Genomic DNA, 17,500 nt, shown 5'->3' with positions numbered 1-17,500 from the left:
TAGCTGTGTATAGCCCTGTATAGCTGTGTATAGCCCTGTATAGCTGTGTATAGCTGTGTATAGTTGTGTATAGCCCTGTATAGCTGTGTATAGCCCTGTACAGCTGTGTATAGCCCTGTATAGCAGGTAATTTAGTGTTAACAACTGGGTTGAAAACGTAAATTAGCCACCGTAAAGGGTAAAAAAGCTGACGTTTCGAGCGTTAGCCCTTCGTCAGAGCGATTAGACGAAGGGCTCTGACGAAGGGCTAACGCTCGAAACGTCAGCTTTTTTACCCTTTACGGTGGCTAATTTACGTTTTCAACCCAGTTGTTAACACTAAATTACCTGCTATACTCTCCCACCGACGCAGCACCACAGTTTCTTTAGAAACTTACCCCTTTATTCTATAGCCCTGTATAGCTGTGTATAGCCGTGCATAGCTCTGTATAGCTGCCTATACCTCTGTATAGCTGCGTTTAGCCTTGTATAGCGCTGTAGAGCTGTGTATAGCTGTATCTAGCCTTGTTTAGCCCTGTATGTGTGTGTAGGGTATTGTATGTAAAATATAGGACATAATATGTATTGAGGACATAATAATTGCCCATACATGACGTACCTTCCTAAAGAGGAGGAGGCAAACTGCCACTATCGCTGAGTGTTAAGTTGTCTCTCACTTTATATATAAAACTGCTGAGAATACCGAAGCAGGAACATAGCAATGGCTGCTGAAGACAACTGGCAGACAAAACTCCAAACTATCGTCGAGAGAACCGCGTTTATTTTCAACAGTGATATGCTAAGCGACGTGAAATTTGTCGTTCCTGTGTCGAGTGGACAAAGCAAAAGTACGAAAGTGATCCCAGCTCACAAGTTTGTGCTAGCAATCAGTAGTCCTGTATTCTTTGCCATGTTCTATGGTCAAATGGCGGAGACCAAAGACTCTATCGAACTACCTGACTGTGATTACGACAGTCTGTTAGAGTTATTTCGCTTCCTCTACAGCGACGAAGTGACTTTAAGTGGAGGTAATGTGATGCAAGTGATTTACTTGGCGAACAAGTACATGGTGCCTTTACTCGTTGAGAAGTGCTCAGAATATCTCCGCGACAATTTGACAGTAGCAAACGTGTTTAGCATTCTGCCATACGCCCAGAAATTTCAGGACGAAAATTTGGAAGAACGATGCTGGGAAGTTATCGAGATTTTCACTGGGAAAGCTGTGACATCAGACGACTTCGTCACAGCTGAGCGATCTGTTGTTGAATCTCTTGTGAAGAGAGAAGTGTTGTGCTTGACGGAAGTGGAACTGTTCAAAGCTGTTGATCGCTGGGCCACAGAAGAAGGAAAACGGCAGGGACTTACACTTGATGGAGAGACGAAGAGACGACTTCTTGGAGAGGAAATCGTGAAAGGAATTCGCTTTCCGTTAATGTCATTAGCGGAGTTTGCTACGGTAGTCTGTGACACTGCTATTTTATCTAGGAAGGAGACTGAGGACATGATTAAATACTACGGCAATGTCTTGAAAACTCCTTTACCATTTTTTCAGGGAGCAAGGAAGAAGCTTCCTGTGTTTCGTGTCAACAGATTTAACAATTATGGTAACCCAACTACGGGCCCAGGTTGGAATTACATTAATGGCTTCCCTGACAGAGTTCTCTTCTCCGTGAACAAGCCTATTAAGTTGCTTGGAATTCAGCATTTTGGTTCTGACGGTAGCGAGCACACAGTCTCCACTGAGGTCAAAGATACAGCCACTAGTTTAACTGTTGTCAAACGATCAGGAACATTTACTTCAAAAAAGGAGACGAACAATAATTATTATGGCTTTTTTGTTTCGTTTGGTAACCTGGTTTGCTTGGAAGAAAATAAGCAGTATACGCTAGAGTCACTTATCAACGGTCCTGCATCATGGTACGGAACAGATGGGCGAACATCTGTTGAAGCAGGAGGAGTGCAATTTACTTTCAGTGATCCAACAGGTACTGGCAACGGCACCACCGTAACAGGAGGCCAGTTTCCAGCTTTTATTTTCATCTAAACTGTATCTGTATCCACGTACAGTTGATATCAATATCCTGACTCAGTTAGTTTTTGCCAAATTGATCACAGTATTTCTCACTGGTTATTACAGCAAAAATATGCCAAGCCTTGCTAACAACATGAATTAATAGATAATAACAATTTTGTGATAACCTTAACCCTTGTTACCCTAAGAGTGACCAGCATCTTATTTCCCTTACAGTAATCACGTTGCTAGATCGTTTGTTAAGATGATGAGAAAGTAGGAAATGAACGCCAACCTAAGAAATTATGATTGTTAAACAAATTCTCCTTATCAGTACCAAAGGAAATGTATAGAAAAGAGTATGGAGAACATGGATTTTGATGTTAAGGTGTAACGGGTCAAGTCATTGAAATAGTGTCATGGAGACTCAGTTATTGTAGCTCAGAGCTTATCAAGTCTATTTACAGATAAAGTTTTCATTATAATAGATAAAAATGATCACAAAAGAGTTTGACAATCTTTCTTAGTTTTGAAATTAGCCAGTGATATCTGGTCTTTTAGTGCAAGGTTTACCCCCAGTAATTTCTGTATGAAACAAGCTTTATCAACCCTTTCTCTCAAATCCTTTAATCTTTTCATAACGATCATCGTCTATCTTCTCCTTACGGTATCACTGCTGAATACAACGTTAAGGGGGTACTCGTTATTTATCGCCGGGGGGGGAAGGGTGTGTGGAGTTTTTTTGTGTGGGGGGATCACATGGGTTTTAGGGGGCACAGAGGAGTATAAAGGGGGGGGGGACTACAGAAGAGTGACTCCCAATTAACTGACCATGGAGGGGAATCATAAGAATATTACAGAGCCTTATGGGGAGATCAGCTGGATTTTTTTTGTGACACAACCAAGATTCTTCAATCCCCTTCACCCCCCACAGGCGATGAAATAATTATTTTCTTATAATAAGTAAAAGTTCAGATGATGAGAATGGAGAAGGTGATGGTTAACTGAAGAAGATCTTGATTGCAAAACAAATTCCTCTTTGTTCGTACCATGTTAAGAGAACAGTATGGAGAATATGCATACAAATAATCCTAGAAGCTCCCCCCACCCCACCCCACCCCCATCACCATCTCCTTATTTGATAAAACCTCCCTGCAGTGATCTATAGGTTTTTTAAAACTCTTATTTTAAAGACTCCGTGTTCGCAGATTATTCCTCTTGAATATTTTTTTAACCTTCTTTCATTAAATGATCTGATGGAGTAACACTTGTGGCCACCGGTTTGATTACGGCTGGAGTAAATTAACAGATAAAAAGCACCTTGTATCACCGACACAACAATTTGTAAAACGCAGTTTAATAAATATAAAATCTATTGAAAGGATTGTCACTAACTTTCAAATATATATATAAGTACTATTTGAATATTAAGAAATCTCATCGAAATAAAATGAACTTTACAAATCACAGATTATTCTCACTTGAGCTGTACAATTGTGGCAGGAACACTGAAAGGAAATGGAAAATATAGCTACGCGTAAATTAATCACTAGAAAAGAAAAAACACAACGGCTCAGTCAGTCTTAATATGACCATACCTTTAAAAGCTCCCAACTTTTTTAATCATCCTCCTTTCGTCTCTCCTTAATTCTCCTTTTGATCGATAACATACAATTCCTCTCTCCCCTTCCCCCCCCCCCCTCCACCCCAACTGCCACCACTACCACCACTGCCTCCTCCAAAAGATAGCTTGAAAACAAGTACACACGATAGGGAGGCTTATTACAGAAAACACGAACGTTTCGAAATTAATCCTACCTGCTTATCTACTTTAGAAAATATACAAAACTCGCTTTCTACAAGCTTACAAAATAAAGACGTTCGTAGTTCAGAAATAACTCCATGATACTAATAACTTTTGATTTCATAAATACTTTTTTTACCTGCCAGGCAAAGAGATGTCTCTAGCTTCTATATAACCTGCGGTTAACACGCTGAAAGAAAACGAACCCACCAATTAATAGAATTAACACTAATAAACAAATTGAAGAAAATCAAAAGCCAAATTATTACTGGCGAGCGCCTCCCTTCGTGGAACCTTAGCTTAATTACGAAAATCATTTTGATAATATTTGTTACAGCAAACAATAGTCTGAGATTTTTTCATATTGAAATAAGCACTCCTTCCGAAAAAGGGGCGCTTATTTCTTTTTCGAGAAACGGCAGAAATTGAAACAAAGCTTCGATGTTCATGTGACTGAGGATCAAAAAGACTGGAAGCAGATTTGTTGTCCCTGGATCCTTCCTTGCCTGAACAACCAGCCAAGCAATCGACTGACTGAGCAGTTGTGTTTTTTCTTTTCTAGTGATTAATTTACGCGTGGCTATATTTTTCATCCCCTGTCAGTATCCTTTCACAATTGTACAGCCCAGGTGAGAATAATCTGTGATTTGTGAAGTTCATTTTATTTCGATGAGATTTCTTAATATTCAAATATTCCTTATAGATCTATTTTAAAGTTAGTGATAATCCTTTCAATAGATTATATTGGTTAAACTTCGTTTTATAAATTGTTGTTTCGGCAATACAAAGTGTTTTTTATCTGTTAATTTACTCCAGCTTTAAACAAACTGGTGGCCACAAGTGTTACTTCATCAGATCACTTGATAAAAGAATATTTAAAAAGAGGCGAAAGGAGTAATCTGAGAACACGGAGTCTAGCTTTAAAATATGAGTTTAAAAAACCTGCAGAACACTGTGGGAAGGTGTTATTGGATAGGAGCTTCTAGGATTATTTTTATGCATATTCTCCATACTGTTCACCTAACATGGTACGAACAAAGGGGAATTTATTTTGCAATCAATATCTTCTTCAGTTGGTCATTACCTTCTCCATTCTCATAATCTTAACTCATTGGGAGAAAATAATTATTTTATCGCCTGCGGGGGGTGGGGATTGTAGGGAACTGGAGTATGTATGTAGTGTCACGATGAAAAAATCCAGCTGATCTCCCCGTGAGGCTCTGTAATATTCTTATCATTCCCCCTCCATTATAAGTTAATTGATGGTCACTTTTCTGTAGTCCCCCCCCCCCTTTACACTCCTCTGTGTCCCCTACAACCCACGTGATCCCCCGCACAAAAAATCTCCACACACCCTTCCCCCCCGACGATAAATAACGAGTAGCCCATTAACGTGCTATTCAGTAGTGATACCGTAAGGAGAAGATAGACGATGATCGTTATGAAAAGATTAAAGGATTTGAGAGAAAGGGTTGATAAAGCTTGTTTCATACAGAAATTACCGGGAGTAAACCTTGCACCAAAAGACCAGATATCACTGGCTAATTTCAAAACTAAGGAAGATTGTCAAATTCTTTTGTGATCATTTTTATTTATTATAATGAAAAGTTTATCTGTAAATAGACTTGATAAGCTCTGAGCTACAATAACTGAGTCTCCATGACACTATTTCAATGACTTAACCCGTTACAGCTTAACATCAAAATCCATGTTCTCCATACTCTTTTCTATACATTTCCTTTGGTACTGATAAGGAGAATTTGTTTAACAATCAAAATTTCTTAAGTTGGCGTTCATTTCCTACTTTCTCATCATCTTAACAAACGATGTAGCAGCGTGATTACTGTAAGGGAAATTAGATGCTGGTCACTCTTAGGGTAAAAAGGGTTATGGTTATCACAAAACGATTAATTTAAGTCAAATCATTTTGCTAACAGGCTTGGCACATTTTTGCTATAATAACCAGTACGAAATACTGTGACCAATTTCGCAAAAACTAACTAAGTTAGGATATTGATATCAACTGTACGTAGATACAGATACAGTTCAGATGAAAATAAAAGCTGGAAACTGGCCTCCTGCTTTCATGGTGCCATTGCCAGTATCTCTTGGATCACTGAAAGTAAATTGCACTCCTTCTACTTGAACAGACGTATGTCCATCTTTTCCGTACCATGACACAGGACCCTTGATAAGTGACTCTAGCATATACTGCTTATTTGCGTCCAAGGAAACCAGATTACCAAACGAAACAAAAAAGCTATAATAATTATTGTTCGCGTCCTTTTTCGAAGTAAATGTTCCTAATCGTTCAACAACAATAACGTTGGTGGCTATATGTTTGACCCTAGTGGAGACTGTGTTATCGCCACCATCAGAACCAAAATGCTGAATTCCAAGCAACATAATAGGCTTGTTTACGGAGAAGTGAACAATGTCAGGGAGGCCCGTATTGTAATTCCAAGCTGTAGATGGCTTACAGTAATCATTAAATCTGTTAACTCGATATCCAAGTGGCTCCCTCCTTGCTCCCTGCAAAAATGGTAAGGTGCTTTTCAAGACATTGCCGAAGTATTTTATCATGTCGCCTGTCTCCTTCCTAGATAAAATAGCAGTGTCACAGACTACCGTAGCAAACTCCGCTAATGACATTAACGGAAAGCGAATTCCTTTCACGATTTCCTCTCCAAGAAGTCGTCTCTTCATCTCTCCATCAAGTGTAAGTCCCTGCCGTTCTCCTTCTTCTGTGGCCCAGCGATCAACAGCTTTGATTATATGAATAGAGGCACTAACCAACAAAAACAAATTTGAGGGGGGGGGGGTCTCTAATTAGAGAGGGAGCTAAATCTAATTATTACGGTAAACAATTTCCAGTAGATCTCTTGTTTCATGTCAACCACTGAGGCTTTGCTCGGAAATTTGACAGAAATGCCCGTCATAAATGCATGTTAATGTTTCCAAATATTAACGAAAGTCATAGTTTTGACAAAAAAAAACATATCAGCCTGGAGAAGATTACGTAGTGCGCCATTCCCGTCATTTCGTGACGAGAAGAGCCTGCAATGAGTTCAGCAGTGCTATCTTAAAGAGGCAAACTACTGCCATCGCCAAGTGTTATAAGTTGTTTGTCACTATATGAGGAAAAAATCTGCCGAGGATACCGAAGCTGGAACATAGCAATGGCTGCTGAAGACAACTGGCAGACAAAACTCCAAACTATCGTCGAGAGAACCGCGTTTATTTTCAATAACGAGATGCTAAGCGACGTGAAATTTGTGGTTCCTGAGTCGAGTGGAGAAAGCGAAAGTACGAAAGTGATCCCAGCTCACAAGTTTGTGCTAGCAATCAGTAGTCCTGTGTTCTTTGCCATGTTCTATGGCCAAATGGCGGAGACCAAAGACTCTATCGAACTACCTGACTGTGATTACGACAGTCTGTTGGAGTTCTTTAGCTTCCTCTACTGCGACGAAGTGACTTTAAGCGGAAGTAATGTGATGCAAGTGATTTACCTGGCGAACAAGTACATGGTGCCTTCACTCGTTGAGAAATGCACGGAATATCTTCGCCACAATTTGACAGCAGCAAACGTGTTTAGCATTCTGCCATACGCCCAGAAATTTCAGGACGAAAATTTGGAAGAACGATGCTGGAAAGTTATCGAGATTTTCACAGAGGAAGCTGTGACGTCAAACGACTTTGTGACAGCTGAGCGATCTGTTGTTGAATCTCTTGTGAAGAGAGAAGTGTTGTGCTTGACGGAAGTGGAACTGTTCAAAGCTGTTGATCGCTGGGCCACAGAAGAAGGAGAACGGCAGGGACTTACACTTGATGGAGAGACGAAGAGACGACTTCTTGGAGAGGAAATCGTGAAAGGAATTCGCTTTCCGTTAATGTCATTAGCGGAGTTTGCTACGGTAGTCTGTGACACTGCTATTTTATCGAGGAGGGAGACTGAGGACATGATTAAATACTACGGCAATGTCTTGAAAACTCCTTTACCATTTTTGCAGGGAGCAAGGAAGGAGCTTCCTGTTTTTGTGGTCAACAGATTTAACGATTATTTTAAGCCAACTGGAGCTTGGAATTACAATAGGGGCGTCCCTGATAGAGTTCATTTCTCCGTGAACAAGCCCATTAATTTGCTTGGAATTCAACATTTTGGTTCTGATGGTGGTGAGCACACAGTCTCCACTAAGGTCAAAGATACAGCCACTAACTTAACTGTTGTCGAACGATCAGGAACATTCACTTCAGAAAAGGACGTGAACAATAATTATTATGGCTTTTTTGTTTCGTTTGGTAATCTGGTTTTCTTGGACGCAAATAAGAAGTATGAGTTAGAGTCACTTATCAACGGTCCTGTATCATGGCACGGAAATGGGGGGCGAACTTCCGTTGAAGCAGAAGGGGTGCAAGTTACTTTCAGTTGTGCTGGAGATGATAACAATGGGACTACGGTAGCAAATGGCCAGTTTCCAGCTTTTCTTTTCATATGAACTGCATCTGTATCTACGTAAAGTTGGTATCAATATCCTGATTTTGAAAGTTTTTGCGAAATTGGTCACTGTATTTCTTACTGGTTATTACAGCCAAATTGTACCAAGCTTTGCAAACGAAATGAATTGGTAATTAATCATTTCTGTGATAGCCTTAAGACATTGAAATAGTGTCACCGAGACCCAGATATTTTACCCAATGCTTATCAGGTCAAATTACAAATAGCTTATTAGTCAATCTTTGTCAAATACTTTTTCATTATAATGAATAAAAATGATCACAAAAGAGTTTGACAATCTTCTTAGTTTTGAAATTTGCCTATGATATTTGGTCTTTCAGTGCAAGGTTTACCACCGGTAATTTCTCTATGAAACACAGCTTTATCAACCCTCTCTCTCAAATCCTTTAATCTTTTAATGACGATCATCCTCTATCTTCTCCTTACGGTATCACTGCTGAGTACAACGTTAAGGGGCTACTCGCCGAGGGAGGGGAAGGGTGTGTGGAGACTTTTTGTGTAGGGGGGATCACGTGGGTTTTAGGGGGCACAGAGGAGTGTAAAAGGGAGGACTACAGAAAAGTGACTACCAATTAACTGATAATGGAAGGGAATCATGAGAATATTACCGAACCTCACGGGGAGATCAGCTGGATTTTTATTGTGACACGACCAAGATCCTCCAATCCCCTCCCCCCTCAACCCCCGCAGGCGATGAAATAATTATTTTCTCCTAATAAGTTAGGATCATAAGAATGGAGAAGGTGATGGTTAACTGAAGAAGATCTTGATTACAAAACAACTTCCCCTTTATTCGTACCATGTTAAGAGAACAGTATCGAGAATATGCACAAAAATCATCCTAGAAGCTCCCACTCCCACCCTCCCCCCCCCATCTCCCTATTTAATAACACCTTCCCGCAATGTTCTGCAAGTTTTTTAAACTCATATTTTAAAGACTAAGTGTTCGCAGATTACTCCTCTCGCTTATTTTTTAAATATACTTTCATTAAATGATCTGATGGAGTAGCACTTGTGGCTAGCAGTTTGATTAAAGCTGCTCAGTCAGTCTTAAGAGCTAATGTCAGCATGCATCAAACAAACAGCGGCAAGTCACCCAAATTTGTTTACACTCCTACTTTCATATTTTGTAGCCCAATATGTTCTAATAATTGTGGTGTAGTTTTTTTCTAAAAATATATTTTAGTTTTTGAGAAATAATTTTTTTCGTTCGACCGCTCAAATATGCAAATTTTCACCGTGAATATTACCCGAGTTGTGTGACCTCATGTAACAAATGTACTAGACCTACGGTATTTCTGTGAACATAATCCTTTGTTTTATCATCTAAATTTAATCCCCTGTCGTTATTGAAGCTGCCAAGGAAATATTCCTTTTTTTGGTGAATATTTTTTTCCGACATACTTTTCTTATGTCGAAAAGTAGCATCAAAACAAAGACAGTTTTAACAATGACCAATATGACACAATCTACTGAGCTTCAAACTTTTAAAAGACCAAAGGATGGTTATAAAGTTACTATAAAAATTTCCTTGTGTATTTGCGTTGTTCTAACTTGAGACGAACTCAAAGTCCGGCAAAATTTACTTGATAGCGACCATGAAATGTACATGTACACGTACTCCAACAGTGCTATTACTGAAACAGAATAAGTGCGTTAATTGGAAAAAGGGGCGCTAGTTGTAATGGCGGTGCTTAATCAATAGAGACGCTTATTAGAATAGAGGCGCTAACCAAAAAAAACAAATTTTTTTTGGGGGGGGGGGTCTCTAATTAGAGAGGGAGCTTATTATATGGAGAGAGCTAAATCTAATTATTACGGTAAACAATTTCCAGTAGATCTCTTGTTTCATGTCAACAACTGAGGCGTTGCTCGGTAATTTGACAGAAATGCCCGTCATAAATGCATGTTACTGTTTCCAAATATTAACGTATGTCATAGCTTTGACAAAAAAACATATCAGCCTGGAGTAGATTACGTAGCGCGCCATTCCCGTCATTTCGTGACGGGAGGAGCCTGCAATGAGTTCAGCGGTGCTATCCTAAAGAGGAAAACTACTGCTATCGCTACGTGTGGAAAGTTGTTTGTCACTATATGAGGAAAAAATCTGCCGAGGATACCGAAGCTGGAACATAGCAATGGCTGCTGAAAACAACTGGCAGGCAAAACTCCAAACTATCGTCGAGAGAACCGCGTTTATTTTCAATAACGAGATGCTAAGCGACGTGAAATTTGTGGTTCCTGTGTTGAGTGGAGAAAGCGAAAGTACGAAAGTGATCCCAGCTCACAAGTTTGTGCTAGCAATCGGTAGTCCTGTGTTCTTTGCCATGTTCTATGGCCAAATGGCGGAGACTAAAGTTTCTATTGAACTACCTGACTGTGATTACGACAGTCTGTTGGAGTTGTTTCGCTTCCTCTACTGCGACGAAGTGACTTTAAGCGACAGTAATGTGATGCAAGTGATGTACTTGGCGAACAAGTACATGGTGCCTTCACTCGTTGAGAAATGCACGGAATATCTTCGCCACAATTTGACAGCAGCAAACGTGTTTAGCATTCTGCCATACGCCCAGAAATTTCAGGACGAAAATTTGGAAGAACGATGCTGGAAAGTTATCGAGATTTTCACAGAGGAAGCTGTGAAGTCAGACAACTTCGTCACAGCTGAGCGATCCGTTGTTGAATCTCTTGTGAAGAGAGAAGCGTTGAGCGTGACGGAAGTGGAACTGTTCAAAGCTGTTGATCGCTGGGCCACAGAAGAAGGAGGACGGCAGGGACTTACACTTGATGGAGAGACGAAGAGACGACTTCTTGGAGAGGAAATCGTGAAAGGAATTCGCTTTCCGTTGATGACATTGGCGGAGTTTGCCAAGATAGTCGACGACACTGCCATTTTATCTAAGAAGGAGACAGGCGACATGATTAAATTTTACGGCAGTGTCATGAAAACTCCTTTACCATTTTTGCAGGGAGCAAGGAGGAAGCTTCTTGGATTTCGAGTTAACAGATTTAATGATTACTGTAAGCCATCTACAGCTTGGAATTACAATACGGGCCTCCCTGACATTGTTCACTTCTCCGTAAACAAGCCTATTATGTTGCTTGGAATTCAGCATTTTGGTTCTAATGGTGGCGAGCACACAGTCTCCACTAGGGTCAAAGATATAGCCACTAACTTTACTGTTGTTGAACAATCAGGAACATTCACTTCGGAAAAGGACGCGAACAATAATTATTATAGCTTTTTTGTCTCTTTTGGTAATCTGGTTTCTTTGGACGCAAATAAGCAGTATATGCTAGAGTCACTTATCACGGGTCCTAAGTCATGGTACGGAAAAGATGGGCGAACGTCTGTTGAAGCAGAAGGAGTGAAATTTACTTTCAGTGATCCAACAGATACTGGCAATAGCACCGCTGTAACAAGAGGCCAGTTTCCAGCTTTTATTTTCATCTGAACTGTATCTGTATCTACGTACAGTTGGTGTCAATATCCTGACTCAGTTAGTTTTTGCGAAATTGGTGACAGTATTTCTTACTGGTTATTACAGCAAAAATGTGTCAAGCCTTGCTAACGAAATGAATCTGTCAAGAATCGTTTCTTTGATTAAGACATTGAAATAGTTATTTTAGCACAGTGCTTATCGGGTCAACTTACAAATAGCTTGTTGATTCGAATTTGTTCAAATGTTTTTTCATTATAATGAATAAATGATCACAAAAGAGTTTTACAATCTTTCTTAGTTTTAAAATTAGCCTGTGATATTTGGTCTTTCAGTGCAAGGTTTACCCCCGGTAATTTCTCTATGAAACATAGTTTTATCAACTCTTTCTCTCAAATCCTTTAATCTTTTATTAACGATCATCCTCTATCTTCTCCTTACGGTATCACTGCTGAATAAAACGTTACGGAGCTACTTGCTGGGGGGGGGGGGGAAGAGTGTGTGGAGACTTTTTGTGTAGGGGGGATCACGTGGGTTTCAGGGGGCACAGAGGAGTTCACAGGGGGGGACTGCAGAAAAGTGAATCCCAATTAACTTATAATGGAGGGGGATGATAAGAATATTACAGAGCCTCACGGGGAGATCAGCTGGATTTTTATTGTGACACAACCAAGATCCTCCAATCCCCCACCCCACCCCACCCCACCCCACCCTGCAGGCAATAAATTATAACTGTCTTCCATAAATTAATTTCACGAGAGTGGAAAGGGTAATGACCAACTGAAAAAGATTTTGATTGCAAAATAATTTCCCCCCCGTCCGTACCATGGGAAGTATTAAGAGAACAATATTGAGAATATGACAATCCCAGAGGCTCCCCCACCCCACCCCCCTCACCATCTGCCGATCCAATGACCTTTCCCCGCGGTGTTGTGCAGATTTCTTAAACTCATATTTTAAAGACTCCGTATTCGCGGATTACTCCTCTCAACTTTTTTTAATATTTTTTTATTAAATGATCTGATGGAGTATCCACCAGTTTGATCACAGCTGGAGTAAATGTTCAGATATAAAGCACCTTGTATCACCGACACAACAATGTCTAAAACATATTTTAAAAATGAAAACTACCACTAGTGCCGGTTTGCTTGTAAAATCGTGCCGTAGAAATGGAGTAAAAGCAAGTAGTTCGCTTCCATGATTCGCCTCTATGATCTAACTTCAATTGCGTTAATTTACGGCAAGGTTTCCAAAACAGGGGATATCGTCACTCATCCTCGCAGCCGGTCAAAAGACAAAATAACACGAAATAGGCGAGTAGGAGCTCTCCAATAATCAAATAGAGCACGAGAAGTAACAATACAATGAAGAAACCTGCAAAAAAACATAAAAGAAAATTTTGAGCAGAATTTCACGATCATTGAAGTGGAAGAACGTAACATTTGCTAGGCACGACATAAAGTTTACGGCAATTTTTTTCGTCAGATTTCGCATGTCGTTCAAAGAGTGCATATTTTTCCCCCTAATTTGACGGGAGTTGATCTGACCAAGGTATCAATCAGCCTCTCGTGGACTAAATAACAAAAGCTGTAATCATCAACGACAGATAATTTAGACTCGTGGTTTCTAAGGGGGGGAGGGAGGGGGAGTAGTTCAGGGAAAGGAGAGCGGTTCAGTGTTCTTCACAGCATCGCAACTCAAGCAAGACTATGCTCCATTCACACCTGCAAAACATGTTAAGTTAAACTAGGCTGAACTAAATAAAGTCAGCTATAGAAAACTGGACAATTAAATTATACATAGGGCTCGAGTAATCACTAACGATTTTTTTATTTATTTATTTTTTTTATTGCGCTAATTTGAAGTCAATGAACATCATTTGAAACGACCTAAATGAAGAAAACCATTCCAAACGGTGTGTGACAAAAGAGCTTTCAAACGTGTTTCAGCTTTGGAGTATGTGGCGTATTACGAGTGTAATTTTTCTGAAGTAGAAATCAGGTGTAAGGCCGGCTGCTTTTTCGATAACCGGGTACTTACCCTTTCCAGCTGGTGAATACCACTCGTGGCCATCTTCACACCCGAAGCAACACTCCACCCAGCTGAACTCGTTTGATGGCGGGCTTAGGGGCAAAGATGGGGGTGGAGGTAAGATGCGGGATGCGCTGACAATGGAGTAAATAAAAATAAGTATTATATTGCTGCTGAGGATAAAATCAAAGTGCTCTGTGAGCAAACTCGTGAATTGACAAATGATTTTTTAGATTATGTTTAATGTTATCTGGTTTAGGGAATTTTGTGGTTGATTGTCATATCTAGAGTACGAGCAGTAGTTCAATGTTCGCTAATGTAGCAAAGAAACAAAGTAACGTTGGGATAAGAAGGCATTACAATTGAAATGATCATGCTATTACATTTGACAAGGTGGATGATGTCATGTGTTTTAAACGTCTATCATTTTTGTTTCTGGTTCAAAAGAAAAGGTTGGAAGTAAATGTGGGTGAAAAGTGAAATTTACTGTCTTTCGTTGTAAATATTAGAAAATCAAGGCAATACTGTCTTAATGAAAACATTAACGATTCCCTCTTTATCAAATGAGACAAACGGGAACGAGTTTTGAGTGATATAACTAAGCCAAGCCTGCCACCGTCATTTTGGATCTCCACCTGGGTAGATTTAGGTCACGTGCTAGGCAACGTATGATCAATAACAAGATAGAATTTCATTTCAGGCCTATTTATCAATTTTGTGGTGTGTAACTTTCGCATTTTAGTACGTTGTTTGTATGTTGAATCTTCAAATTGTCTTGAAACTTAAAAGAAAATTGTTCTTTAAAAATTCACTGAAAATCGGTAGCTAAAATTGTTTGTTTAGGTGTTATCTGATTTTCGTGTTAACTTGTTATTTCGTCAGTCGCCGGCATCTTTTGTTGCTTCTCACAGGAAAAACACACGCGACGAAACGTAATGATCAATTTTGTCCTCAATCTCACGCTATAACAGAAAAAGCTTTTGAACATCTGTAAACTCCGAGCGCTTCGCAGTAAGTGATATTTTCAATGAATCTTCGGATTATTTTCAAGTTCAAGGATTGTAAATTACAATTTTATGAAAAACGAAGGTTGTTCTGTTATTTCAGTGTGAATCCTTGCATGCCTGCCAGTCACTGGCGCCGCTTGTTGAAACTAAAACGAAAAAAAAAACTCTTTTAAGATTATCATTGGCTTCTTTTTCACCCCACCACTATTCTTAGCAACAAAGGTCGCCATTTCGTCTGTTTATTGCTCGCCAAAAACTATAAAATGCACTCAAAAGCCTAAAATCTAAAAAAAGTTTACAGGAATCGAGCGAGCGAGCGAGCGAGCGAGCGAATGCCATTCCCCACATCGTATCTATAACTCGCTCTTGCGCATGCGCGCAATTCACGAGTTAAAAAGAGGGTGCACCAAGAAGAGATCAGACCAAGAATAAGAATTTCCTACGCAAAGTTTGCATTTCAAATGCAATTTTTCTAAATCTAATTCAAGATGCAAGGTGTCAGGTAGTCTCGTACCCAGACCTTCCATGGCGAGCGGTTTTAGTTACATTTACACGGTAGGATCTGGGTACTGGATAAAGTGTCAGGTCTTTCGGGAATAATGTGGCAAATACACGATTAATTTTTGTAGTCCGTTTCGGGTAAGAAAGGAGCAAAATCCGCCTCGCAAAGGCTTATTTATCTCTTTCTTCTTAAATTTGATTGGTTATTTTCAGCCAGCCTGATTGGCCGGGATGGCTTTATTTAGTTTCCGGCGTTTCTTTCTCGATGGTTGTGAAATGGTGCGGTTTCGAGTTAGAAAAAAAATTGATTCGTAATTTAATCGCGCCGCTGAAAGCGCATCAGATTGAAAGGATTTTCACTAACCTTAAAATGGATGTATAATAAATATATTTGAATCATAAGAAATCTCATCGAAATAACATGAATTTCACAAATCACAGACTATTCTCACCTGGGCTGTACAATTGTGGCAGGAACACTGAAAGGGGATGATAAAATATAGCCACGCATAAATTATTCAGTAGAAAAGGAAAAAAACACAACTGCTCAGTCAGTCTTAATATGACCATATCTTTAACAAGCCCCCAACTTTTTTAACCATCCTCCTTTTGTCTCTCCTCGACTCTCCTTTTAACCGATAACACATAACTGTCCCCTCCCCCTCCCCCTCTCCCCCCCAACTAACACAACCGCGACCTCCGAAAAAATAGCTTGAAAACAAAGACAAAGAAAGGGAGGCTTATTAGAGAAATCACGAACGTTTCGAAAATAATCCTACACTGCTAACCTACTTTAGAAAATATAAAAAGCTAGCCTTATACAAACTTACCAAAAAAAACGTTCGTAGTTCAGGGCTAACTTAAGGATACTTGTAATTTTTCAATACTTAAATACTTTTTTACCTCCCAGGCAAATACATGTCTCTAGTTTCTATATAGCTCGCGGTTAACACGCTGAAAGAAAACGAACCCATAAATTAATAGAATTAACACTGATATACAAAAAGTTTAATTTCTTCCATAGATGCCTAAATCAAGAGGCTTAAGTAAAAATGTTCTCAACCGTGTTAGGAAAACATATGTGGCTTGCGTATTGAAATTCTTAACAATTGATGCAAGTTATTGAGTTCATTTCGAAAAGTCTAGATCTTGATTCAACAACTTTCAACTTCTTCTTTGTTTCCCGACCACTGAGGCGCGGCTTAACAATGTTGTCCGCTTTGAAAGAGATCCCAAACAGGATTGGACTCACTCATGATCACGTGCACACCACACCATATCTATCCTCCAACGAAGTATCGGTGGAGATTTTAGCATTTGCAACCTGTCTTTTCTGCTTGCACGAAACATCCTACAAGATGTTCGAAATGAGTCGCCCCGAAAAAAGATGCTATCGACAATTTAAGTGATTCATGTTCATCTTAGCAAAGATGTTTGTCTTTATGGTAAGCTTAAGTAATGACATAAATTAAAGTTTTCATAGGATTGGTTAAAGCACCGAGTTTGGCTTTAAGTATGATTAATTGCCTTCAATATCACTCGACAGCGAGCAGCCTCATCAGTCACAAGCTGGTTCCTCATTGGCTGTCGCAAATAAACTGCGGTAAACTGAACTACATTAGTACCCGTGCTGTCAAACGGAACAAATAGCTTATGAATTTTTACATAAAAGACCACTTAACGCGAATTTTCGATGGAGGTATAACTCAGTAAATTTTGCGATTTATTGAATCTTTTAAATAAAGTGTACCTATTCTGATTGGCGATCACCTGTTAAAATCAACTCGCACAGTATTCAAATAATGAACAATTCGATAACTCAGGCAGCATTACTTCCGCCTAGTTACGCGTCATATTGCAAACAAAATGCTCGTAGTTAAGGACAGAAAACTGGATATGCGCGAGTTTAAGCTTAGGAGACCAAAAAACCGAGCTTCAGATGGACCTGATAAAATACAACTCCGGCCCTACATGTGCTTCAAGACCTACGCTCTTTTAGATTTAGAAGTTTTGTTAAATAAAAGACATAACCCTCATCAGTCCCAGATTGTACCGGCTGCCTCGCCAATTCGATGCCTCTTGTAACTGTATGCACTTCTCTAACGTGTAACATGACTGTGGAAATAGATTAGCTTTCTCGAGTTCGTTCCGCTAGAATGTTCCCCTGCAGTTCAAGGTCGTTAAATCCTTCCTTCTAAACAATAGACTTTT

General features: G+C 39.6%; 5 protein-coding genes across 5 annotated transcripts; 3 read left to right on the top strand and 2 right to left on the bottom strand.

Moving 5' to 3' along the window:
- The first annotated feature begins 609 nt into the window (after nucleotides 1-609).
- Nucleotides 610-2,496, top strand: LOC149036826 (BTB/POZ domain-containing protein 6-like). Its single transcript, XM_089188998.1, has one exon. It carries the CDS (start codon nucleotides 701-703, stop codon nucleotides 2,021-2,023), a length of 1,323 nt encoding a protein of 440 aa, XP_089045124.1. The 5' UTR covers nucleotides 610-700; the 3' UTR covers nucleotides 2,024-2,496.
- A 3,344-nt stretch (nucleotides 2,497-5,840) lies between these two features.
- On the bottom strand, nucleotides 5,841-6,500 carry LOC149036825 (BTB/POZ domain-containing protein 6-B-like). The gene has a single exon (XM_089188629.1). The coding sequence runs from the start codon at nucleotides 6,498-6,500 to the stop codon at nucleotides 5,841-5,843; it is 660 nt and encodes a 219-aa protein (XP_089044755.1).
- LOC149036824 (BTB/POZ domain-containing protein 3-like) lies at nucleotides 6,357-8,576 on the top strand. The gene has a single exon (XM_089188996.1). It carries the CDS (start codon nucleotides 6,974-6,976, stop codon nucleotides 8,288-8,290), a length of 1,317 nt encoding a protein of 438 aa, XP_089045122.1. The 5' UTR covers nucleotides 6,357-6,973; the 3' UTR covers nucleotides 8,291-8,576.
- Nucleotides 8,577-10,264: 1,688 nt separating this feature from the next.
- On the top strand, nucleotides 10,265-12,032 carry LOC149036823 (BTB/POZ domain-containing protein 6-like). The gene has a single exon (XM_089188995.1). The coding sequence runs from the start codon at nucleotides 10,449-10,451 to the stop codon at nucleotides 11,763-11,765; it is 1,317 nt and encodes a 438-aa protein (XP_089045121.1). The 5' UTR covers nucleotides 10,265-10,448; the 3' UTR covers nucleotides 11,766-12,032.
- Nucleotides 12,033-12,742: 710 nt separating this feature from the next.
- LOC149036822 (uncharacterized) lies at nucleotides 12,743-15,315 on the bottom strand. Its single transcript, XM_089188628.1, has 3 exons — nucleotides 15,303-15,315; nucleotides 13,791-13,976; nucleotides 12,743-13,124 (listed from the first exon to the last, which is right to left on the bottom strand). Exons 1-3 carry the CDS (start codon nucleotides 15,313-15,315, stop codon nucleotides 13,018-13,020), a joined length of 306 nt encoding a protein of 101 aa, XP_089044754.1. The 3' UTR covers nucleotides 12,743-13,017.
- Nucleotides 15,316-17,500: the final 2,185 nt, after the last annotated feature.

This window comes from Pocillopora damicornis, chromosome 12 (genome assembly GCF_964200805.1).
Source record: "Pocillopora damicornis chromosome 12, jaPocDami1.2, whole genome shotgun sequence".
NCBI classification, from domain to species: domain Eukaryota; kingdom Metazoa; phylum Cnidaria; class Anthozoa; order Scleractinia; family Pocilloporidae; genus Pocillopora; species Pocillopora damicornis.
The sequence above is the reverse complement of the archived record's forward strand: the minus strand, read 5'-3'. Positions and strand labels throughout refer to the sequence as shown.

Coding starts and splice junctions, on each gene's coding strand:
- LOC149036824 (XM_089188996.1), top strand. CDS start 6,974: ATGGCTGCTGAAGACAACTGGCAGACAAAACTCCAAACTATCGTCGAG.
- LOC149036826 (XM_089188998.1), top strand. CDS start 701: ATGGCTGCTGAAGACAACTGGCAGACAAAACTCCAAACTATCGTCGAG.
- LOC149036823 (XM_089188995.1), top strand. CDS start 10,449: ATGGCTGCTGAAAACAACTGGCAGGCAAAACTCCAAACTATCGTCGAG.
- LOC149036825 (XM_089188629.1), bottom strand. CDS start 6,500: ATGAAGAGACGACTTCTTGGAGAGGAAATCGTGAAAGGAATTCGCTTT.
- LOC149036822 (XM_089188628.1), bottom strand. Junction 13,125..13,790: donor GTATTCACCAGCTGGAAAGG/GTAAGTACCCGG, acceptor GTTTTTTTGCAG/GTTTCTTCATTGTATTGTTA.